This window comes from Lepisosteus oculatus, chromosome 8, assembly GCF_040954835.1.
Source record: "Lepisosteus oculatus isolate fLepOcu1 chromosome 8, fLepOcu1.hap2, whole genome shotgun sequence".
Taxonomy (NCBI): domain Eukaryota; kingdom Metazoa; phylum Chordata; class Actinopteri; order Semionotiformes; family Lepisosteidae; genus Lepisosteus; species Lepisosteus oculatus.
In genome coordinates this window covers 6,824,686-6,846,485 of record NC_090703.1, presented here as the reverse complement: position 1 = coordinate 6,846,485, position 21,800 = coordinate 6,824,686, and the positions used below count along the sequence as shown (strand labels likewise).

The 21,800-nt window shown below is 46.7% G+C and overlaps 1 protein-coding gene across 20 annotated transcripts in view; it reads right to left on the bottom strand.

The window, feature by feature from the left end:
• Window positions 1-494: 494 nt before the first annotated feature.
• Window positions 495-21,800, bottom strand: part of mark3a (MAP/microtubule affinity-regulating kinase 3a) — a 62,172-nt gene continuing 40,866 nt past the window's right edge. The window contains exons 7-21 of one of the 20 annotated variants that reach the window (XM_069193098.1): window positions 21,067-21,123; window positions 19,891-20,127; window positions 18,544-18,684; window positions 17,883-17,982; window positions 16,167-16,279; window positions 15,496-15,652; window positions 15,081-15,298; window positions 14,591-14,694; window positions 13,541-13,732; window positions 11,452-11,712; window positions 9,927-9,953; window positions 6,784-6,866; window positions 6,591-6,644; window positions 4,298-4,342; window positions 2,116-2,161 (exon numbers count right to left, since the gene is read on the bottom strand). In XM_069193098.1, the coding sequence (XP_069049199.1) occupies window positions 6,592-6,644; window positions 6,784-6,866; window positions 9,927-9,953; window positions 11,452-11,712; window positions 13,541-13,732; window positions 14,591-14,694; window positions 15,081-15,298; window positions 15,496-15,652; window positions 16,167-16,279; window positions 17,883-17,982; window positions 18,544-18,684; window positions 19,891-20,127; window positions 21,067-21,123 (1,743 nt within the window). In that variant the 3' untranslated portion in view covers window positions 2,116-2,161; window positions 4,298-4,342; window position 6,591. Of the gene's footprint in view, window positions 2,162-4,297; window positions 4,343-6,590; window positions 6,645-6,783; window positions 6,867-9,926; window positions 9,954-11,451; window positions 11,713-13,540; window positions 13,733-14,590; window positions 14,695-15,080; window positions 15,299-15,495; window positions 15,653-16,166; window positions 16,280-17,882; window positions 17,983-18,543; window positions 18,685-19,890; window positions 20,128-21,066; window positions 21,124-21,800 lie in introns of all 20 variants that reach the window. The other 19 variants (XM_069193095.1, XR_011190203.1, XM_069193088.1 and 16 more) reach the window with 19 other exon arrangements.

Sequence of the window (21,800 nt, the reverse complement as noted above, 5' to 3'; positions counted from 1 at the left end):
TCTTTGTCTCTTGGGTCTGTTATACAGCACGCTTGTGACACCTACTGGCCAGATCTGTGCACTTAGACAAGAAATTTATGAATTAACAGGTTTTTCACTGTTGAATGAGAATAAAAACTTTACAAGTTTCCAAAATTGAAGGGGACATTAATCCCATCGATCTCAGCTGTTTGTTAGTAATTTATCTTAGGATTTAACCATTTCTTGAAAGAAGCATGGATTCCAACTTTCACAGCAAGCCTGCTTAGCAGGACAAACCAAATCTTTGTCTAAAAGCAAATGCTGCAGTAACTGCAAAAAAAAAAACTTTTCACCTAACACCATTGAAAAGTTTTAGAATATACACGTTAAAGATTTCCAGTGTTGGGATTTCAAAGAGATATTATACATACAACCTTAACCAAATCAAAAGAAGAGAAAGGGCACAACCACACCTGATCTGCCTCCGCTCAGTGCCCTGCAGTTCTTGAAATAAGGAAGAGAAAGACAAAAGCCTCAGGAGATTTTAGGATGTTTTAATGGAGACACTGGTGAACCTTACCTGGCGACAAATTACATAAATTCCATATTTCCTGGCTCATTACAGGACTTAAAAAAGAAAAAAAAGTATAACAATATGGAGTTTTTGCAAAACTAAGTTACATTATTTACATTCGTAAAACAGTGCTGACTTTTTTTTTTGGGGAAAAAAACAAAAATACTAAAGCTTGAAAATGGCATACTTAGATGAACATTGTCCCAGAACGGCGATCCATTTCAAATCCAGCTTGTGTACTGGTCAGACTGCAAATGGTTTTAATTACAATTACAGCTGAAAACGTACAATAAAAAAGGTTCTGCCTAAATATTCACATCTGCCAAACAGAGAAAGTCTTGCTGATCTCTACAAAGTCTTTACCAAAGTTAAGGACCCAGTAAGCTCCATTGCTTGATGCACTGCTTCCCAAACATCACAGAACTGTTCACCACAGAGCGTCTGCGAGATCGGCGCAGGGCTCATTAACGCATCGCATCGTTACCATGCGCTTAAAAAACGTATTTTACTTTTTTTTTTGCATGTCGCGAAGATTTCCACAGGTACACTTTTCAAACCTGTTTTTTTTTTGCAAAATAAACTGTGTGGGAACCCTGAGCACCAGGTTTAAAAGTGATTTACGGAAATGAATCGGAGAAGATGACTTCCCAAAATTGCATTTGGTCAGAAAATTTGTGCAACAAATTCTCCTATCAGATACGTAACTCACCACCTTGGGTACTGGCAAGCAAGTTTAATTTTTTTTTTTATCTGCTCTTGGACACAAGTTTAGCCTATGGTGCCAAAAAGTTTCAGTAATTTTTTTTCCCAGGTTCACGCGGAAGAAAACTTCACCCTCTGAATACTTATCTGTGCAGTTATTTTTCATAGTTTTTTTTTTTAATAGCAGGCTGCAAACCAATACGAGAGGAAAATTGGTAGCAAGGCTTTCTTCGGAAGTCCTATTTTCATCTGTGCTGGACAGAGAAATAATGAACGCAGGGAACTTGCTGGATGCAGTAGCTACTTAATGCTGTAGTGCACTTTAAAATAAAAAAGATCAATTCTTCAATCCAACCATCCTCAGATCTCCAGCAGCTCAAGAAGTCTTCTCATTTCCATAATAGTAGTAATAATAATAATTATAATAATAATACCATTTCAAAGATGCAAGAAATTATTGCCTAAGCATTATTCTATACATTATTATTTTCAATACATACTTTGTGAGTGTTTTGGAGAAAAAACACTTTTCTGAAACTGCTACTTGAAGAATTTACAGCCGAAACCACGTCTCGTCTTTACAGCTTGAGCTCATTGGCAATCTTGGAAGCGATGTTCTTGAAAGCTATGGATGTTCCTGAAATGCGCTTGAAGCGCACGCCGTTGAGGGACAGCCGGGGCAGCTTGCACACCTCCATCTCCCACTGCACCAGGGTCTCCGCGCGGCCGTCGCCGTGCACGCAGAACAGCAGGAACCTCTCCCGCTGCTCGTAGTCGCAGTTATTCGCGTCCAGGACCTTGCGGATCTCCCTCATCATGTCGCCAGGGTCCATCGAGCTGGTGGTCTTCATACTCCAGGTAAATCGGAGGGAGCGGGGCTTGGTTTCTTTGTTTTCGTCCTTTTGATCCCCAGATACATTGCGACTGGAGGGGAGAGGGGGGGACACACACGGAGAGTTAGACGGGTGACTGGGGCCTGCGGCACCTGCCCTCGTGTCCGACTGCTCTGCCCCCTGGGTACGTACTGAGTATCGCTTTGAGAGGGGGAATAAGAACACTAAACCTACAGAAAAAGAAATCTTCAGTCCAGGGATAATACTTTTACTTACTACTGCTTAAGCTTGGAAAAGCCTTGATTGGCACGTCTAGAAGAACCTACCAAAACTATTGTCCGATTCAGGATTTTTCTCCCCCCTCATTGTAATACTTTGAAGACAGGAACTGTATTTATTACATTTTAATATTCTCTCCTACGTGCTACCCTAACAAGAAATCTATATTGCTTCTTTCCCAGGACTCTTTACAGACGACTGAATATGGCCACTGCAGAGCTTTTCTTGTTACATTTTTAACCATGTGCAAATGTTGCGGGCACCTGCTGGGGGATCTGCCGAGTGAGGTTGGCAGTGCTGTGAAATGTGTACTCTAGAGCTTTCAGTACATTACTCCAGGGGCAAACCAATCCAGGAATTTCTCCAGCAATTTCTCCATACCTACAACTTTACTTCCTGCACTAGAAAAGATCCACACGAACTTGACTTACCTTCAAAGACTGCCCCGGGATACTGAGTTACTAGACAGTGCAGTTGAACTTATCTGTGCCTTGGACTGGCAAATGAGATATTTTCCCTATATAGCAGACAATCTATGACCTAAACAAAGACCCTTGAAGGCTGTAAAATGAATGTGTAATCCAAGATAAATAAACCTGATAAACAGCCTGGCTAATAAAAACAGGACCAGGTTACCAGTCTGTTGGTGATCTTCTTCAAGGTGCAACACAGTAAGACTGAACAACAGAGGCGAGTAAACCATGCAGGACATAGCTCACAGACAAAAGCAGCTCAAGGAAAGAAAAACATTCTCGTGACTTGACATGAACATGCAACAGACAAGATGCAGATTAAAGCTCTGCATGCAAACAGAATAGCGTGCAGTTCATGAAGACGGTTTGCTTTTATAAAAAATTCAAACATTGACATCATATGATTTGGGGTATCACAAAAAAGGAGGTATAACAGTGACAAAATGAATGGAAAAGAGCTTAGCATACCGCAGAGGCTGTAAAATTGATTGAAATAGTTGCATAGCCTAAATGAGATGCACAGATTTAAATTTAAATAATTCAAATGCTTTTGATTTAGTACTGTATACATCTTCAGTTTGAAACTCTACAGCCTGCCCTTCATCCATCATTCTGCACACTCTCTGTAACACAATAAAATGCAAGCAGGCAAATGGCCTACTGTTCTGTTGTGTGAGAACAGTAGTTGAGCTTGATAGAGAAAACATTTCCCTACTGTGCCCACTAGGTGCCAGCACAGGGCTGCAGGCGGAACCACAGCATTGAAAACAACACTGCAGGGCACTCTGCAGACAGAAACAGAACACCCCCACCCACTGACAGCAACAGCACAACACAACTGAGTTGCTGGGTTGTCTGTCTGTGTGCCAGTACAGCCTGTGACCCTCGGCATGACACAGAACCTGCTTTCTTCAATGCAGACCTCCGTGTAATAAAATGGGCCTGCCTGCCTGTTAAAGATGCTGTAAGGCAGAATTTTACACGTGGAAAGTAGTCTACTATCCTGCTTTGGACATGAGGACTTTCTGCAAGAGGTGGCGCCAATCGGACCTTGCATAGAATTTCTTTGTGAAAGGGACCCCCTGTGTTTCTTTCACCCCCGAAGTCAAATCAGGGCATCTATATCCTCAAGTACGCCACACATCTAACACTACGACATCTAACACTAAAGCTGTTCACCAACTGCATAGCCAAAATGAAGACAGATATGGCCAAAGTAAAACTGTGAAAAGATATTCCAAAAAAAAAAAGGTGTCTTGATCAAAATGTGCAATGGAAAACCAAAGGGGTGGTCTCGAACACAAAGCGAGGATCAGCAACCGGGTCAAAACTGGGAGGGAGAAAGAAGAAAAGCCTGATGGGACGCCTTCAGCAAGCAGGCACAGGAAGGGAGGAGCGACAGCACATGGGCGACTGGGGGGGGGGAAGATGATGAAGATCTGAGAAGGCAAACGTCAACGATCACCCTGTCTCACCTTGAGCCCTCAAATCGGCCGTTTCTCTCAAACTCTGTTGGGACTCTTTGAGAGAGACAATCCGAAAGCACACGTGAAGGAAGAGGGGGGGAGAGAAAGAGAGAAAGCTTACACCCAGTGAAGAAGAATGAACGTACAATGGCGACTCCAAAAAATCTCTCTTTTAAAAGATACAAGGAGAAGAAACAAATACAGTTTGTCCGTTATAAAACCAAGAAAGCCATCAGCCAGTTCAATGACCCGAATATGCTGCCTTTCACTGTATGTGGATGGGTGCTTGTGCAGTGCAATAATGGGCATGCACAGGTAACAGCAAAGACCTAACTTAATAAGGAAAAAGCGATCCATTAAATTTACAGAAACTAATCATAAAGTGCTTGTGCTACGCAACAGTGAAGCCTTATGAGGCCAATGAGAATGAGAATTGCTTTTTGTAATTACAAGTAGACACGTCTGGGTTTTGCAAAACACAAACTGATCTAGCTGGCAAGTTACTTTCTTGTTTCTTTAACAACAGAATCCAACACAACCTGAGTACAGACACTTCAGTGGATACTGGGCATTAACTACGCATACTGGAGTGTTGATGCTTGTGTGCGCACAGTTACAGATGTTACAGACGCGCACAGACGCACACAAGATACACACGGTACACGCATGCACACCCTACACCACCACATCTGGATCATGCAGTCCGGTCTAGCTCTGAGCAGGGGTGTCAGTGGCTGAGAGAGGAAGACTAGCTGTCGAAGCCGTGGCTGCCTCCGACACCTCAGAGGCAAACTGACAAAGCCCCTTTCGAAGAGCTCCAGACCAGGGATGGTGGAAGGCATGGCTACACTGAGGAGTTCCTTCAGCTGGCGTGGGAACTAGAAGCTGGGACCTTTCCGAAACAACCTTGTGAGAGGGATGGGAGGGGCAAGCACTCACTGACTACCACATGGCCCGAAACACAGCTCGAGATGCAAATCCGTCCGGTTTAATGGCCAAGGTGCCGTACTCCGAGAGAAAAAAAAAAACTTTACACTGGCAAAAATGAAACTCGGACTGCTTTAATCGGAGCACCGGCATTTTTGCTCGTTCCTATGAAAACCAACTGGCCAAATCCGTCACCAGAGCCCCTCTCTTTACAGCCATTATTTCTCACGCCTGACTGGAAAGGAACACCCCTCATCTGCACCTCTGACAGCATGGTGCCACTTAGGGTTTGCTTTACAGCAGAAGTGGAACAGAGAAAACGTTTGAGAAAACGGGCACAAGTGACGTGCAACGGAGCAACAGAGTGCCAACCACCAGGCGAGCAACAGCGCTCCGTGCTTTACGGGCTGTATGGTCTGGCTCTGCTTTCCTCTGGGTTGGATGCAAAAAAGCTCAGATCTATCAGAGAAAGAACACTGAATTTCTTTGACCATTCTCACAAGCCCATAAATGTAGGCAAAATTTAGGAGCCCAATTTAAATAATGGACAACTGCTCAGACTTTTTTACCCAGACCTAACAGGCTGCTGCCTCCTCCTCCTCCTGTGTGAAAGGAGCCAGCTGTCAGCTCAAGGCCCAGGTTCAGATCCCCGTTGAGTGAACTGTCACTGTTGTGCTGTCCTCACGTTACTGCAGCCTCACTGGCGGGAGGCGTGGAGCTTACAGCTGGTACAGCTCACTGCTGCTGTGTGTCTTGGACACAGGCACGGTTTTATCTAGTGTGAGACTACATCTAAATCTGGGAGGAGCAGCTGCACCACCACGCACACATGAGCAGACAGCACTGATGTCGGCGGGGGGGGGGGGCTGTTTCCTGTAGCTCCGAAGCCTGGGAAGGAGGGGCTCAGCTCAGGCAGTCTCGCTGAGCGATTTTGAATTAGTCTCCCTGGACTGCGGTGGATTTTCTCATGGTCTTTTGGAGTGGTGGAGCCGACTCTCCTTGGAGGTGTCTTTAGCCATGGTCTGGACTTCCTAAAACAGACCCCGGTATTGTGCATCTCTCTCCAGTCATTCTAGAAAGGGAAGCCTTTCAGGACCCTGCAATGCATTCTAATCTTTAGGCTGGACAGGCTACAAGAACAACATACAAATTTCCAAGGTCAGGCTGTGGGAAGGGCAGGAAAGGGTCATCTACCTTACTGTGTGTGGGGACATGCAATACTAGTGCAGAAGCACACATACAGGAAGAGGCATGGCACTTATGTGTTCATGTTTTACTGAATCTGACACATGTATAGCGTCGCTTTCTGCAGATCTGTGGGTACCACAAAGTCCTGGAACATTTTGAAAGAATCGTTTTTAAGTGATCCCCTTACTCTAGTTCTCCATCTCCGATTTTCTACAACTTTCTATATCTTCTGCTCCTGAATCTGCAAGAAAAGATGGATTCTGAAAAACGCTTTGCTTTTCTTGAGAAACAAAATAACAAAAATAAAAAAATTCAGATGTAAGACATGATCACAGAAACAAATGTCAAGAAGAGGAAAGATTTATAGACTGAAGACTTACTAACAGTCTTTGATCCAGGGGCAGAAGGATTGGCAGGCCCTGATTTGTTTGAAGGCTGTCGTTTGGTTGGGTCAATACTGACCCTGAGGGAAGGAAAAGTCAAGAATTGAACTGCACAGACAAGTCAGGTTTCATCAGCATCACTGCAATAAACTCAGCAAACGGCCCAACGAAAGACTTGACCCTGCCTTCTCCTATGCTCAATGAGCGCGAGAACTGAGCGTGTGGCTTCTCCAAATCAACTCACAGCTGAAGAAAGAAACTGTGGAACTAATGAATCCTCAGAAACGCTGAGAATTTGGGTTTACGGCTCAGATCTTTCTGAAATGTCCTTTAGAGCCTTATATAAGCTTATATCAAGGTTTTTGTGCAACAAAATGGGTGTTAGGTCAATTGACTAATCAGAGCTCATCGCCGTCTCTGTTCTGCGAAGACTAACTGATTTCGTTTTTGTAAGGAACCAGTGCAGGGACCTTAATTACAGAAACCCCACAGACTAGGACATGAATAGTCTTAACCGTTTAAAAACACAAGAATACTGGGTGAGCCAATTATTTTTGCGATGGGAATGATCCCCGTTTGGAATCGTGTGCACTTCCAACTCAACGATTGAGCCTAATCGTGCAATTTGCCACAAAACTGAACATGAAGCGAGGTGCTGCTACACGCTTACGCTGCGCCTTCAGGCGGTGAAAAGTTCTGAAAGGAGGCGGTCTGGCGTTTCCCTGGCCCTGACTGGCCTGTAAACCCCTCCTCCTTCCCAGACATTTGCTCACACACTGTCCCACGCAGGAATAAGAATCAACCGAGGGATAAGATGAGCGATTTCAACAGAAACGGTGTGTGTGGTGGTGGTGGTGGTGGTGGTGGTGGTGGGGAGCCGAGATGCCAAGATGGGTGGATGGAGTGGTGGAGTGACAGGACAAGCGCTTCACAATCGGCACCGTGAAGGAACTTGAGCTCGGCCACCGGAGGAGCACCGACTCCCAGAGCACTTTGCAAAGCCTGCGTGCACCAGGTCAACGCGGGGCACACGGGGACTCCCCTGTGCAAGGGCTTCTGGGCCGGACAAACACGGAGGCCATCAACGCCACACCTCAGGTCCACCTGGGCTTCTCTTCCATTTTCATGTTCTCTACCTGTTCTCTAAAACGCCCTTTTTTTGTAAATCCAATTGTTCTAATTCAGTTTCTAATATTATACCTTTATAAATACTGTAGTCGTCCCTGTACACCAGAGTTACAGACCCTTGGTCTAGAAACAGCTCAGTGTCCCAGCCATGAGCTTGTATGGTTTCTTCTTGTTTCGGGATTAACCAACAGTGTATGGGCATTATACATCGCGTTCAGCAGACCAGAATTCTTCAGCCCCCCACTCCCATGGATCCAACTATTATCATGCTTCAATTTCGTTGCTGCCCCTCCTCGAGAACAATTACGGCATTCTGAGATGAAGCCATGAGCAATGACTGCTTGGGCAGGCCAGCCAGCCAAGCACTGGGCCACTATAAACAGAGAGGCATGTCACTGGCATGTCAAGACATGAGATCACCTCCTGTTCTCAGACTACTCCCACTACCCTGGTGAAACCAGACAACTGTCATGGGAAAATAAATGTTCTTATAAAAAAAAAGAGTTTTGCCAAGAAAAAATGTCAGGAAAGCTAAATGCTGTGTGGTATCTGTGAATACGGTTTTTGTCTATTGGTGCACTGAAAGACCAAAGTAAAGCCGCACTGCTAAGGTTAACTGATGTGGTTATAATCTCTTCAGCGTGATCAAGAACTTCAACCCCTTTGATATCGCTATACATAAGTGTCAATGCTACAGACTGACATTTCACATCAGCTCTTCTTCCTCTGCAAACGTTTTCAGATTTCAACTGGACTGTGGGCCGGAACTGGGGAAGAGCAGTCCGAGAGGGGCTGGTAGAGGAGGATGGGTTCTGCAGGAACAGAAGTGGCTGGTTCACTGAGGCCTGGACATATGAGGTCTTGTCTTCATACCTTTGTGTGGTTTTGGCATGCAGCTTCAGGCCAGCACTTGGGCCAGCCTTCATCAACCAACAACAATTCACCGTCCAGTCGCAACAGATTGACATGAAGAGTCGCCTGCACTCCTGGTGCATACAGAATACTGCACAGGCCTACACAGAGCAGGAGCAAAATCAGGTCGTTTCCTCGAGACTGCCTCTTTGTGCTGTTATTCACAGTTTTCAGCGTTGGTAGAACACAACCTTTCCCTACTTGGATGCAACAAAACTGAACTTCCTGAGTATTCTGGACCGAAAGAAAACTACTGCCCGAGAGCACATAGCATGACTGTGTGAGTGTCATGCTGAACACTCTGGTCAGCATTGGCATTCATAAGATGAAGGAGTGGAGGTGGGGGTGCACAGCTCTGACAGAGGGTCTTCACACTGCCAAAGCCCACCTCGCCCACGGCCTAACGCCTCCATCGAGGAGTCATCTCATGCTAGGAAGGCTATGGACTCAGGATAAAGTGCGATTCAGCGCTTGACTGCCTGCCCTCCTCAGGGACCTACAGCTCATACAACGACTCATAAAATAAAACTAGCTGCCTCCACCGAAAGGGTCTCTCTCCTCTCCACTGTGTAACCCAACTTAACTCGCAGATTTCTCTTCCCAGACATTTCGCCAGCAGGCGGTCCCAAGCCTGTCTTCGACAGACATTAATAACGGGGGAGGGTGGGGGGTCGCAGTTTGATTTATTTATTTTTTAGGCACGGTACCTTTGTGGCTAAGGCACACTGGAAAAAACTTACCTGCACCAAAACAACGTGTTGGCAAATGGTAAACACGCCCGTGCATTGGGAGGGGGGGCTGGGCAAACACAAAAACACATCAGCGATGTGCACAAACCCCAGTTCTGCAGAAAGGCATGCATGGGAGATTAGTAGTGTTTGTTCTGATTTTTTGGTTCTCCGCCGAGCCGCAGGGACAGCAGCTGCGGCAGACATGCTCGTCAACGCACGGCGCACACGTGTGACCCGGGGCCGCTCGCTGGCTCCGCCCCTCGCGCCACCGGCGGGTTTAGTCTCAAGCAGCGAGTTCAGTCAGTTCGGTTAACGATTAACAGCCTACGTCTCGTGTTAATCACAGAAGCAGCCAATTGGAGGTCCTACCTTTTGGTAAACCTGAATGACATGTTTCTACAAAAAAAAAAGGCAGTAAAAAAAAACGTAAAGGGAAAAATCAGAAGAAAAAAAACAGACAATCTGAATGAGTAAAGAAAAAATGAGAGAATCCATAATGATGCATAATGAAACAAAAACAGAACTGAGTGACCAGTAGCAAGGAAGTTGATTTTGATTCCCAGTTTCAGAACCACATTTTAAGCGCTGAAACAGCCGGGACCAGATTGATTTCTTCACCCACTGAAATGAGACATATTTGTGGCCTAAATCGCTTGTTCCTATCACAGCTCATGCTCTGTGCCAGGGCCGGTGTTCATTAACTTAAAGAACGATCATGTCTGCTTATTTACAGATATTACAAGGTTCTTCAGCTTGTTAACAAGAAATGAGAAAATGCGATCCGCTATGCTTTAGCACAACACTACAGGCTACTTCAGTCGTCTCATTTACGTGAAGAAAACTATCCCACAGAATCTAATATTTCACTTCTGCAGCACAACTTGGTAACGTGGGCCAAGAGGAATTTTGCTTGAAATCTTATTCAGAGAGAAAGCCCATCTCTGTTTATTTTTTTCATTCACATGGGAGATCACTACAATGGTTTTAATATTAAACTCCCCTTGGAGTACAATTTTTGTTAATTCCCCCTTCCTGAATTGCAGGCTCTCTGAATTAGAGTAATTCCACATATACTGTAAGTCAATACTGACTTTAATTTAGGGAATTTACTGTAATTTTTTTAAATTGGAAAATATTTATAATATAGTAAAATTGTAACCCTAGCATTTTGTCAACGTTCAAGTAACCTTAATGATTTTTTAAATGGTATATAACGCATAATTACACACACATATATAATTAAGGCACAACTTAAAATCTGTGTGTAAAAATGCTCCACCTGTAAGACATCAGAAGAGAGAAGCTGCCACTAACAGACGTCGAGTGTATGGCGGAACAGAAAGACTGACATTTAAATGCCACAGGTAAAAGCGCAACATGAACATAAATCTACAGCTCAACACTGGAGCCTTTCAGCTATGGCATGAAATGAACAGAAGAGACAGAAAGAAAAACCTTTACTTTGGGACTTTTTTAAAGATCCCATTTCTTTGCGAAGACGCCATGCAGACGTCCCGCGGGACGTAACTCAGGGAAGAGAAAAGAAGGGCCTCCGTTCCAAGCCCAGACCTGCAGACGGCCTGTCTTTCCAGTCTGCACGCTGGAGGGACAGCCAGCAACAGGCCCTGGGTTTAAAATGAAGCCCCGATTCCCAGTGAGCTCGGGTGTCGAGGCCAGCAGGAAGACGGAGGAGAGACCCCGGATGGTAACAACCACCTCCGTCTGTGGCCTGGGGGCAGTGTTGAGGTGGAAGGCCGACGTTCAGTTTTGTTACCATCCCGGTCTCCGAGAACGGGCCTCTCGCGTGGGGAGAGGCCTGGGCGCTCCCCTGGGGGGAGCGAGCAAAGCCGAGGAAGGCAGGAGCCCCCCCGGGCGCCGGCGCCGGCCCGCCTACCTGCGCGTCAGCTTGGAGGTGAGCTTGCTGAAGAGGTTGGTGGAGCCGCGGCTGCGCGTCTGGGACAGGGGCGTGGCGTCGTGCGAGAGCGAGGGCGAGGCGGGCGGCCCGTTGTAGGTGGCGGTGCGGCGCTCCCGGAGCTGGCCGCCGTGGAAGGTGCTGCGGCTGGCCGTGCCGCGCGGGAAGCGCAGGCGGTCGGGCGTGGTGGCGCTGGTGATGCTGTGGGTGGAGGCCACGGGGTTGCGCGGGCTGGGGGTGGTGCTGGGGGGAAGAGAGAGGAGCAGCAGAGCACGGTTAACACACTGGACACTCTCACACACTCCTCCAGGACTGCTGCGAGGGGGAACAGGGGATCACAGCCCACAACGGTGCTCGTCTTTCCCGCGGACACGCTCCAAGCGAGAAATCCTCGCAAAATCGGCCTGCGAGACCTCCTACAGTTTCCTCCCGAGCTGGTGTACACCCCTCTGAGGAAGGGAGACTACGCAGGTATCCTCCTGCCAACACGCAGGCCTGGCCAAGGACCGCAAGCGCCTCTGTGGTCAACATGTCCATCTCCTGTCACTGAGAAGGACACCACACCACAGGACAGACTTCCGCAGCATGGCAGCTCGGAGAGCAGAGGAACGCAGCGGGTGACGCCCCATAGCAGTCAGAGCAGGATACAGAGGGCCAGGGGGATAGAGCAACTAGTCCACGGAGGGCAAGAAAGCATGCTGGGACCAGCACGGCTTCCAGTTCGCAGGCTGACATGAATGAATAAACAAGGCACCAGTCATTAAAAAAAACATCCAGGCTTTAAACTTCACCATCCACACACAGACACAAGAAACATGAAAGCGTTTGCTTCCAGTTTTCTGGCTCGAGTGAATCAGTGCTCCCGTGATGTTACACGATATCAAGGATGGAGAATTTCCAGAGACTTTAACTTTATTTTGGAATAAAGTTCAAGCTAATTCATCTACAGGGAAACGCTTCATCAGAGAGTTCCTGCTTGAATGGATAAACTACAAATTGAGCGCATGCCTTCGAAAAGCAGAACCCTGAAAGAAGCCTTGAAACAATCATCTCTTCCAACGCAAGCCGAAACTGTGGCACCATGACTCCAGTGCCAGCATCAAATGACGTAACGCTTAGCCACACATCCTTTTTTCCCCAAGATCAAAACCATAGGAAACCTCTCGGCAAACTAATTGTTCATTTCAAGCAAAAACACAAAGCCAGATGTAATTTTCTTCTTCATTTTTGACAAAACCACGTTTTTTCCGATACAAGTCTTACCTGGTGTTCTCATTTCCCTTTGTACACCTTGTTCACCTCTCTAGCCCATTTTTACAAAGGTTCTCTCGGGTTGGGATTCTAGCCCGAGAGAACCATAAAAAAATACCAGAAACTCTGAAATTCAGAAGCAGCGGCCTCACAAAAAAAAAATGCCCTTTACCCAGTGGTTTCAAAACATCTGATCAACTGCTCAACCAATTTAAACACCTGCTGTGCAGTACATTGGCCTTTCCCAGTGGCGCTCACTCCTGGAGGGCTGTAGCTCATCAGGTTTCATAGCTAACTAATAATCCTCCACAAGTAAAGGCCAGGGAACAGCAGTACTGCAAATCAGTCCCTGTTAACAGCTGGCTCCAAGCACGTCGATACGAGAGGATGTAAAGAAACCAGAAGGCTCCAGGAGTGAACCGCCCATCAGAGTCAAAGATGGCGGCCTATGTTAATGAACGGCAAAGCTGACTACCATCAGCGTGAGAATGCACTCTTGCGTCGTGTTAGCGCTCAAAACTCCACGGCGAGCCCCCCCCCCCAACACACTACAACTAACAAACCAGATGAGGTACGTGATTAAAACAAACCAAAAGAGCTAAGAATGCAAGTTAAAGATGCGTTAACCGGGGCGGGGGGGTTACAACACGCTTGCTAAAACGGACAAGCGAGCAGGAAGGAGTCGTGAGGAAGATACAGGAGCAAACGCGCACAGCACAGACGCAGGGGGGGAGTGCCGGGGCGGGTCAGGGAGCTGCGGGCAGCACAGAGGTGAGGACGCGGGGTGCAGACAGACGACCGCTCCGCTCCTGAGGCTTACATCTGCCTGAAGACATCGGCACCGCCGTCAGCGGGCGGCGGCGTGGCGCGGGCGGGGTGGCCCGAGGCCGAGGCGGACATCGACTTCTGATGCTGCAGCCGCGCGGAGGCAGAGGAGGAGGAGGTGGCGAGCTCCGCCGCCGCCGCCGCGCACGCGGAGGGGCTAGTCGTGCTAGCTGACATTTCGGTCAGGCTGTGAAAGTGGCGGGCGGGGGGGGGTGAGGGGGGGCGCAGTGGAGGCGGCGGCAGGCAGGCCAGGCAGAGGCGGGCAGAAAGTGAACACAACAGTGAAATCTGCATGAGTACCCCCCAAAAAATCCACACACAGAGAAGCAGAGGAAAAGAAAGAGGAAGGGGAACCTTTAACTCTGCCTTCTCCCTCTTTTTAAGCAATTCATTCATGAAACCGGATGAAGAAAGATATTAGGGGAGGAAAAAAAAATGGAAAAAACGCAAAGTGGGAAAAATTATCCCTGGGCCTGCCATGGCAGTGGGGTACGGGTGGATGTGCTTCAAGATGAGCACAGCCCAGGCGAGCAGTCCGATACCTCTATCTTAAAAATGGGATTTTACAAACATCATATTGGAAGAGACGTCTTTGAGGCTGTGGACTTGTAACATCATAAAGTTGGATCTCAATTCGATTCTCAGATTAAAAAAAGCTAGAAAAAAAAAAAGCAAGAGCTAATCTTGTAATTAATTAATCAGTACTGGGGCGGGTGCCAAATCCAAAATATGTATTTTTTTAAATGCTGCATCATGCTAATACTATAGATGATAAGTGTATTTATCCTCTCACAAGATGTATGCAATTCAAACCAGAACCAAAATACCAACCACATAGCTCAAGTCAAATAAAAATGAGCAGGCAAGTCCCTTGCAGAACACAGGTGGGAGATGCACCACACAAAAAACCCCGCCTGGAATCAACTTTGTTCCAGATGCTGTAGCCCTGCTCTGTGTTCTGAGGTCTGTGCTGCAGCTACACGATGTTCCCAGCCCTAGCGTCTGACTCGGACCTATTTCAGCACAGAGGGGAGAGACTCATTACCTGTTCTCTTTGCCGTTTTGGATGACGGAGTGCCTGTCTGTGCTGTTTCTCTCGCTGCACACGTACGTGTTTCTCCGGGTCATCCCTCCGGAGACCGAGTTATTCTGCATCCGAAAGAGGGGAGACGTCGATTAAGACGGATCGCTCAGACCAAACAATCGCTGCATGAAAGGCAACACCTCACCCGCAAGATACGCCAATACTACATCTGAAACATGGCTTTCGGAAAAGAAAAGAAAACCACTGCAGAGCCGATCTCTACTGCTTCCCGACCTAAGCACTGTAACTACATTATTTTTAAAAGAGGACCAATATTTTTTCATTACCACTACCCCAGATAAGTCAAACAGAAAGCATACTTATACCAATACCTAAGGCCAATCAGAAAGCATGGCAACTGCTCTTCATGCAGGGATGCAAGTGTCTCTACAGAAAACCATGGAACTCCCCCACCGAGACGCCCAGGAGTTTTACAGAGGGGTACACTCACGCTGGGGGCGGCGGAGCCCTTTTTGCGGTCGGGAATATCGGCCTTGTTGGGGTTGCTAGCGTTGCCCAGCATGGGGCTCGGGGGGGCAACGCCCCGCCCCCCCGCCGCACTGCTGCTCGACTTCCTGGGCTGGACCCCTTCCTCCTTCAGGTCGTTGTCGGTGGTGCTCGTCTGACTCCTCTTGGGGTAGCTCGCCCCAGAGGGAACCGAGGGGCCGGCTGGGGAGGAGGGCAGAATGAACGGAGAGAGGGAGGGAGAGGGAGAGGGAGAGGGAGAGGGAGGGAGAGGTCAATCAAATCTGGTTTTAATCCCAGCTCAGGGACTGGGCCACTGCTCACACCCAAACCTCCCCTCCACAGGAAAGCGTGAACAGAGGGGCGGTTTAGTGCAGGGCCCAGGGGTACACAACACTCACCCTGATCGCTGTACCGCCTCTGCTTCTGGCTGGACGATATGCTCCTCTGGACCTTGTGATGGGAGGGAGACTGCCCCGTGCCGTTGTTCAGCTCGCTGCTAGGCCTGACTTTGGCCAAGGAAAGATTGCTGCTGGAGCTGGAATCACTCGCCTCCAACTGCAAGTGGGAAAAAATAACAGAATAAATATCAACCGTGCGCAGCTCTGCAAGACCGCAGCTGTCACCTCTTCCGAATGTCTATTAATATGCCTCCCTTTTCGGGTTTTTAATAAACACTCCCTTGAGAAAGAGCCGTGAGGTGTCACAGGGCTGTCTCTTCGGAACGGAAATAAAAGCCAGAGCGAAGCACCAAAAAGGCACAGCTTTGTGCAAAAGCATCAAGCAAAAGAGGGAATTTTTTAGAAACCCTATAATAAACAATTACAGTTATCATTATACAGTATGCATGAAATCAAGCAGTTTGGCATCTTGGATACTCTGCTCAATGGTGCAAGTGACGCCCCAGGAAGAAAGCCAGCCTAATTAGCATGAGAGCAGGGCTACACCACCAGAAGGATTAAAGCCTTGCGTTTCTCCGAGCAGGCTGAATGCTGCATACACAGGGCTCTAGCATGATGCTAAAGATGAACATTTATAACCATCATTAATACATGAGGCCCTCAAGCCTTACCTCTGAGGACTTCCTTCCCAGCAGCAAGTAAGTGGCTGTTATTTCATCATATTTCATCCGGGCAAGAGACTCGTGAATTTCTTCACGAGAGTAACCCATTCCAACCATTATATCTGCAAAGCAAACCACAAATAGATTCTCAGCCGGGCAGATATCACACAAGAGAACACAAAGTGGTCCTTTTATTGTACACCCTGTGCATGAGAAAATCACAAATATTCTGTTACCAAGTCGATTTTTTTAAGGCAGGTATTTAAAGCTTTTTTTTAAATCTTTTTTCCCACCCCCCAATTGGGATTCGACAATTGTTGATCAACTAAGTAACCCCCTACACCCGTTATAAAAGCACAGGACCGCGAAGAATCATGAGCGCACCCCTACAGGACACCTGAGGGACAGCTGGAGGAGCAGTGCACTCACAGGCAATGGCGGCTCACAGGTACTGGGCAGGCCACAGGGTTACCCACTGCTTCCCACGGGCTGTCACATTTCTGAACTCTACCCCTACCCCCGACTCACACTGATGGGCCTTTTTTCTCACGCTGCTTGTCTGATTTTTAAAAAAAAAACGTTTAAAAACTGCTGTTCTGTGTTTATGGTGATTCCTTTAATGTCTTTGTACAGGAGCATACATGCAAATAAGCATCTCATCGCACTAGTGCAGATGACAAATGAACTGGACTGGACCCAGCCAAGCTCTGCCAGCGTTAACTCTGTACCACGGACTGCAGGTCCCTTGGGCAGAGCAGCCCAGACTTAGACCGATGAGAGCTAGACTGCAGTGCGCAGCCTGGGCTCTGAAAGAGTGTCTCTGCTGCTTTATCCAGTCACTTGGGGGCCTATTGTGTTCACTGTGTGTAAAAGTTCACTTTTTTTTTCCCAATGCAACTTTTTCTTCAATGCCTTCCCTTGTAGGGTCATCATCACACCTTAGGAAGGGAACCTTTGCCATTTGCATAGTGGCTACAATAAGCCCTGTGCAAATACTGACTGAAGCAAACCACACTGACACTTTCTCTTCAGTCGATAGTTCATTTTAAGGACAACACTATCACAGGCAGCCCAGAGCAAAACATTACAGGCTGCACATTAAAGCAATCCATTGCCATCTCTGTACCAAAACGCCAGCAGCAACCTCAAGCACAGCCACTGGTAAAGCCACCCTCATGGGGGAGAAAAACATGCCAGCAAGGAGTGTGTGCATTTAACTTTCAACAGCACAAAGGAAAAACTAGAAGGTGCTCCTGCAGAGTACTTCAAACCTCATTACACACTTCTTCTGTGAGAATGCAATTGGCTTTAATTTGTCATGTCCATACGGACAGAGCTACTTTCAGGCCACTCCTTTAAAAACATGTCCTAGGGTTGGGTTTATCAAGCTATGGTGAGATATAGCCCACAAAAGCCTAATGTAATCTTTCTGGGCTAAAACTGTATCACTACATTAATAAAATCGTGTAATATAATATTAGAATTTAAAATTACAAATGTAAATTGCAGCTTTTTTTATGACTATTTTTATTGGAGGCTTTTGTAATCCTCTCCTGTTCGTACCTCAAAATAACTCAGCGTGGAAAACTTACCAATGAGCAGCATATGACCTATAACTTGAAGTACCACAACATTTAGAAAGCAGTGATACCAGCCAACGAGGGAATAATACTATTTACAGCACATACCATGACTAATCACACTGTAACGTTTGGATGCAAGTACCTATTCTCTTCTGATCTGAAATATCCAGGTCAGGTTCCACAAAAGGCTTTAGTTCATCTTCTTCACTGCCTGCATTGATCCACCGGTCCTTCATAATTTGCTAAAAAAGATAACCATTACAGACAACCCCATTGCAACATGCCCTACGATAGAGACACTTCATATTCATTCATCTCTTATAACCTGAAAGATACTGTATCTGGCAAAATGCTCTTTAATTAAAGCAGAACAGATGAAAACACACAAATATTTTTGCAACAGGTGAAGAAATCAGTTGACGGAAAAGTCTTTGCTTTATTTAGACTTACGTGCTCTTCAAACTCTTAAATAAAGAAGGCATTTTAGTTACGTAAATATGTACATAAACATGCAAGCATGCACATGTAGATTACAACACAGCGCTGCAACAATTCAGAAAATCAGTGGTCAGATGCAGCTTTGTAGTTCTAGTTTTTAATTGCATTGTAAAATGACCAAATGGTGGTGCTGGAACATCACATTTTAAGATGAGAAAGCCCATCTTCCAGATGTCTACAGCTCTGCACACAACACGATGAGCTTCAGGCCAGGGTTCTACAGCACTAATGAGACACTGGCTACTACACTTACACAGGACAGGTGGGGCGTGTAGGGAGAGTTAAGTAATAACTAAAATATTTACATTTTCACTGTCTTCTCTCACCTCAAGTGTACCCCTTTTGGATGGGTTTAGCACCAGGAAGCGTTTGAGGAGGTTTTCACAGTCTGTCGACATATAGAAAGGAATCCGGTACTTTCCTCTCAGCACGCGTTCCCTCAGCTCCTGCAAACAAGGAGAGAAAGGCAGGGATTGGACAGAGGTGGGGGAGGGCACACTCCAACCTGCCAATAAGGAGAAAGACCACGCTTGCACTTTGACCTTCACATCCAAGCTCTGGTCAAACTTCAGAACCATGGGCCGCACATTCTGGCTGGAGACGACCTGAAACACCTGAATGTCTCTTGCACTTCCTTAAAGATTAGGGTATACTTTAAGGTTTTGCACGTGATTTACAACTCCGCTCGGAAGACGTGTTGACAACATTAGTTTGCTATCCTTCTGTAGTCTAGTCGGAATGTCTTAAGAACTTCCCGGCAACATTTTACTGGGCCACACAAAACAAAACATAAAAATCCACCTTTCTCACACTGTACAATGTGTTAACAAAATAATCTATGTGCCAGGTTACAATGTACTCTGAGGATTTCAAACTCTCAACTCACTGTATTTTACTAAAAGACCAGAGACAGTCGAGTCCTATTCTGTACCCAAACTGATTAGCAACTGGTCCAGCGATTTTAGGATTTGGTTACATTTGTCTGGTTTGTGCTTCAGTGCCGGTATTCACACTAGAACGACATTCTGCTTTGCGAAAACAGCAGAGGCTAGACTTTACCAATACAAGGCACTCTGGAAAAGACTCATAGTAACAAGTTACCTTGTTTCAGCCCTGCAGTTTTAATCCGGTCTATACTTCACCACTCACACCACCAGAGTTCAGCTCTCTCTCTCCTTTGACATTTTTCTTAAGAAGCACTCTGCTTAAAATAACGCAGAGTGGGGGCAGTTTTGAAATTTCTGCCTTTGATTCCCTTTCTCTCCCAGAATGATTTAACTCAGGCGTGCAAGGTGACGCTCAACTCCATAGGTATGTTTTTTCCACTCAAAAAGGCTGCAAATAGATGTTACAAGGCGACTGACCATTAACTCCTTCTCCTCTTCAGACAGCCCATTGGCCTTTAGCAGTCACGGCTTCCTAATAAACCCCCTGTCTGCACTGGCTTCGTCACCCTGCTCTCCTCCCCACTGAGAGCTGGTGTGTGGGGAGCGGACTGGTGCACTTGCACCGTTCAAGTTGGGGCTAAGACTGGTGGTGGTTGTGGGATTCCCCGTTACCTGTAAAGCGCTCTGCGTGGCGTGTCCAGAAAATCGCTATATAAATGTAAGCCATTATTAATGACTAAACAGGCCCCCCTCCCCACCCCTTACTTTCAGGTTCTGGCCGTCGAAGGGCAGCGAGCCGCTCACGAGGGTGTAGAGGATGACGCCCAGGCTCCAGACGTCCACCTCCGGCCCGTCGTACTTCTTGCCCTGGAAGAGCTCAGGCGCGGCGTAGGGGGGGCTCCCGCAGAAAGTGTCCAGTTTGTTGCCCAGCGTAAACTCGTTGCTGAAGCCGAAGTCGGCAATTTTAATATTCATGTCCGCGTCCAGGAGCAGGTTTTCCGCCTGCGGGGGGGGGGGGGGGGGGTTGGGGTCAAAGGGCAGAGGCCACAGTGAAAAACAACAGCAAAAAAGGCCATCCCGCGGGACACAGACAAGAATTTTCAGCTGTGCCGCCCTCCCCGCCCCCCAGTCCCAAAGATCCAGTTCTGCGGATCAAGCGCCAACAGCAGACGAGTCCACTCAACAGCAGACGGGAACTGAGCTGCCATTACAGAAGCCCGTGTAGCTTAAAAAGGCATACACAGTAGTAGAAATGTATGCTACACAGACACACGACTGATGGCTGGTGTTTTATGGAGTTCAACACCTTCAGCGTTTTTTGCTTTGAGCTGGATATTTGTTTATTTACCACCCATCCATTTTCTAACCACTTCTCCCAGTTCAGGGAAAGTCTGGGCACACCCCAGGCAAGACGCCAGCCCATCACAGGGCCACACCAGCGTGTTTATCATCTAGTTCATCTGTCATCAAAGGTGCCTTCACAGATTCCCCGAGTCAAACAAAAATCACAGTTTGCCGACTGATTGCAATGCAAAGAATGACCCCCCCCCCCCAAATGCAAGTTATAAATTCAAAACAGCTATGGGACAGACTGAACTGAGACCCAACAGGTTGTTCTTTCCATCCCTGACATGTGGCTTGCGACAGGCAGGGGGGGGGCCATCTTCTACAAACCTGTGAATCATCCACGGGTTCCATGGGATTGAGAACAGTCTTTGCAGGCTTTCCCGTGAAACACATTTAATCAGGTCTTACCACGTGAATGACCAATGCATTAAAAGAGAGAGCGTTCTGAATATTTCATAAGCTTACAATACAACCACCCTTCGGGATGAAATTGGAAGAGGGATGGAGGGAGACAGCGGGTACTGTGTTCTTTTGAAAGCAACTGCAGGGAAGCACAAAGGTTGCAAGTATCCAAACCAACTCCACTCTACCCACCTTCAAGTCTCTGTGAACTATGTGCTTCTGATGACAGTACTGCACCGCAGACACAATCTGAACAAAACACAAAGGGAGAAGACAAGTTTCATTAACTTACTGAACTTCAAATTCACTTGGAGCAGTGTTTTGAATGTGGATCTCATGTGTTAATTCTGCCAAGGGGGCGACAGAAAACTGATTTAAATGATCCCAAAAAGAACGTCGTTTTAACAGCCTCTAATCAAAATGTTAATGGCTGTCTCCACAAAATTTATCCCCCAAAACATATTAGTCAGGATGAGCACTTTGGCTTTTATGTTGCCAGAAATCAATAATTGATTAAACTGCACTGGACCCTGTGTTTAAGCTTTCTCGTGCCAGATTTGCATGTTATACACAGCTACACTAAATTCCCATTCTCATAAACAGATTCTGTAAAACTCAATCCCTGAGTCATTTTGCCTTTTAAACAAAAAAAAGGGTCAGTCAAAAAACAACTGTTTGAGTTGTTGGGAGAAATTGAAAACAGTATCAGATGAACAACCTAAAACCTGTGAGCAAAACTAACACCTTGCTAACCTAGAATAACGTATTATTATTAACCCCTAAGGAGGAATTACTCATTTTGTCAAAGCACTGTCGTTTTTTGTCATCATTGAACAGACTGTGGCAATGCTTAAGACTCTTGCTTTGTTACAGTGGTTGGAAGCTCATTTTTCCTTTTAGTTCACTGCTGGAAACACTGACATCTT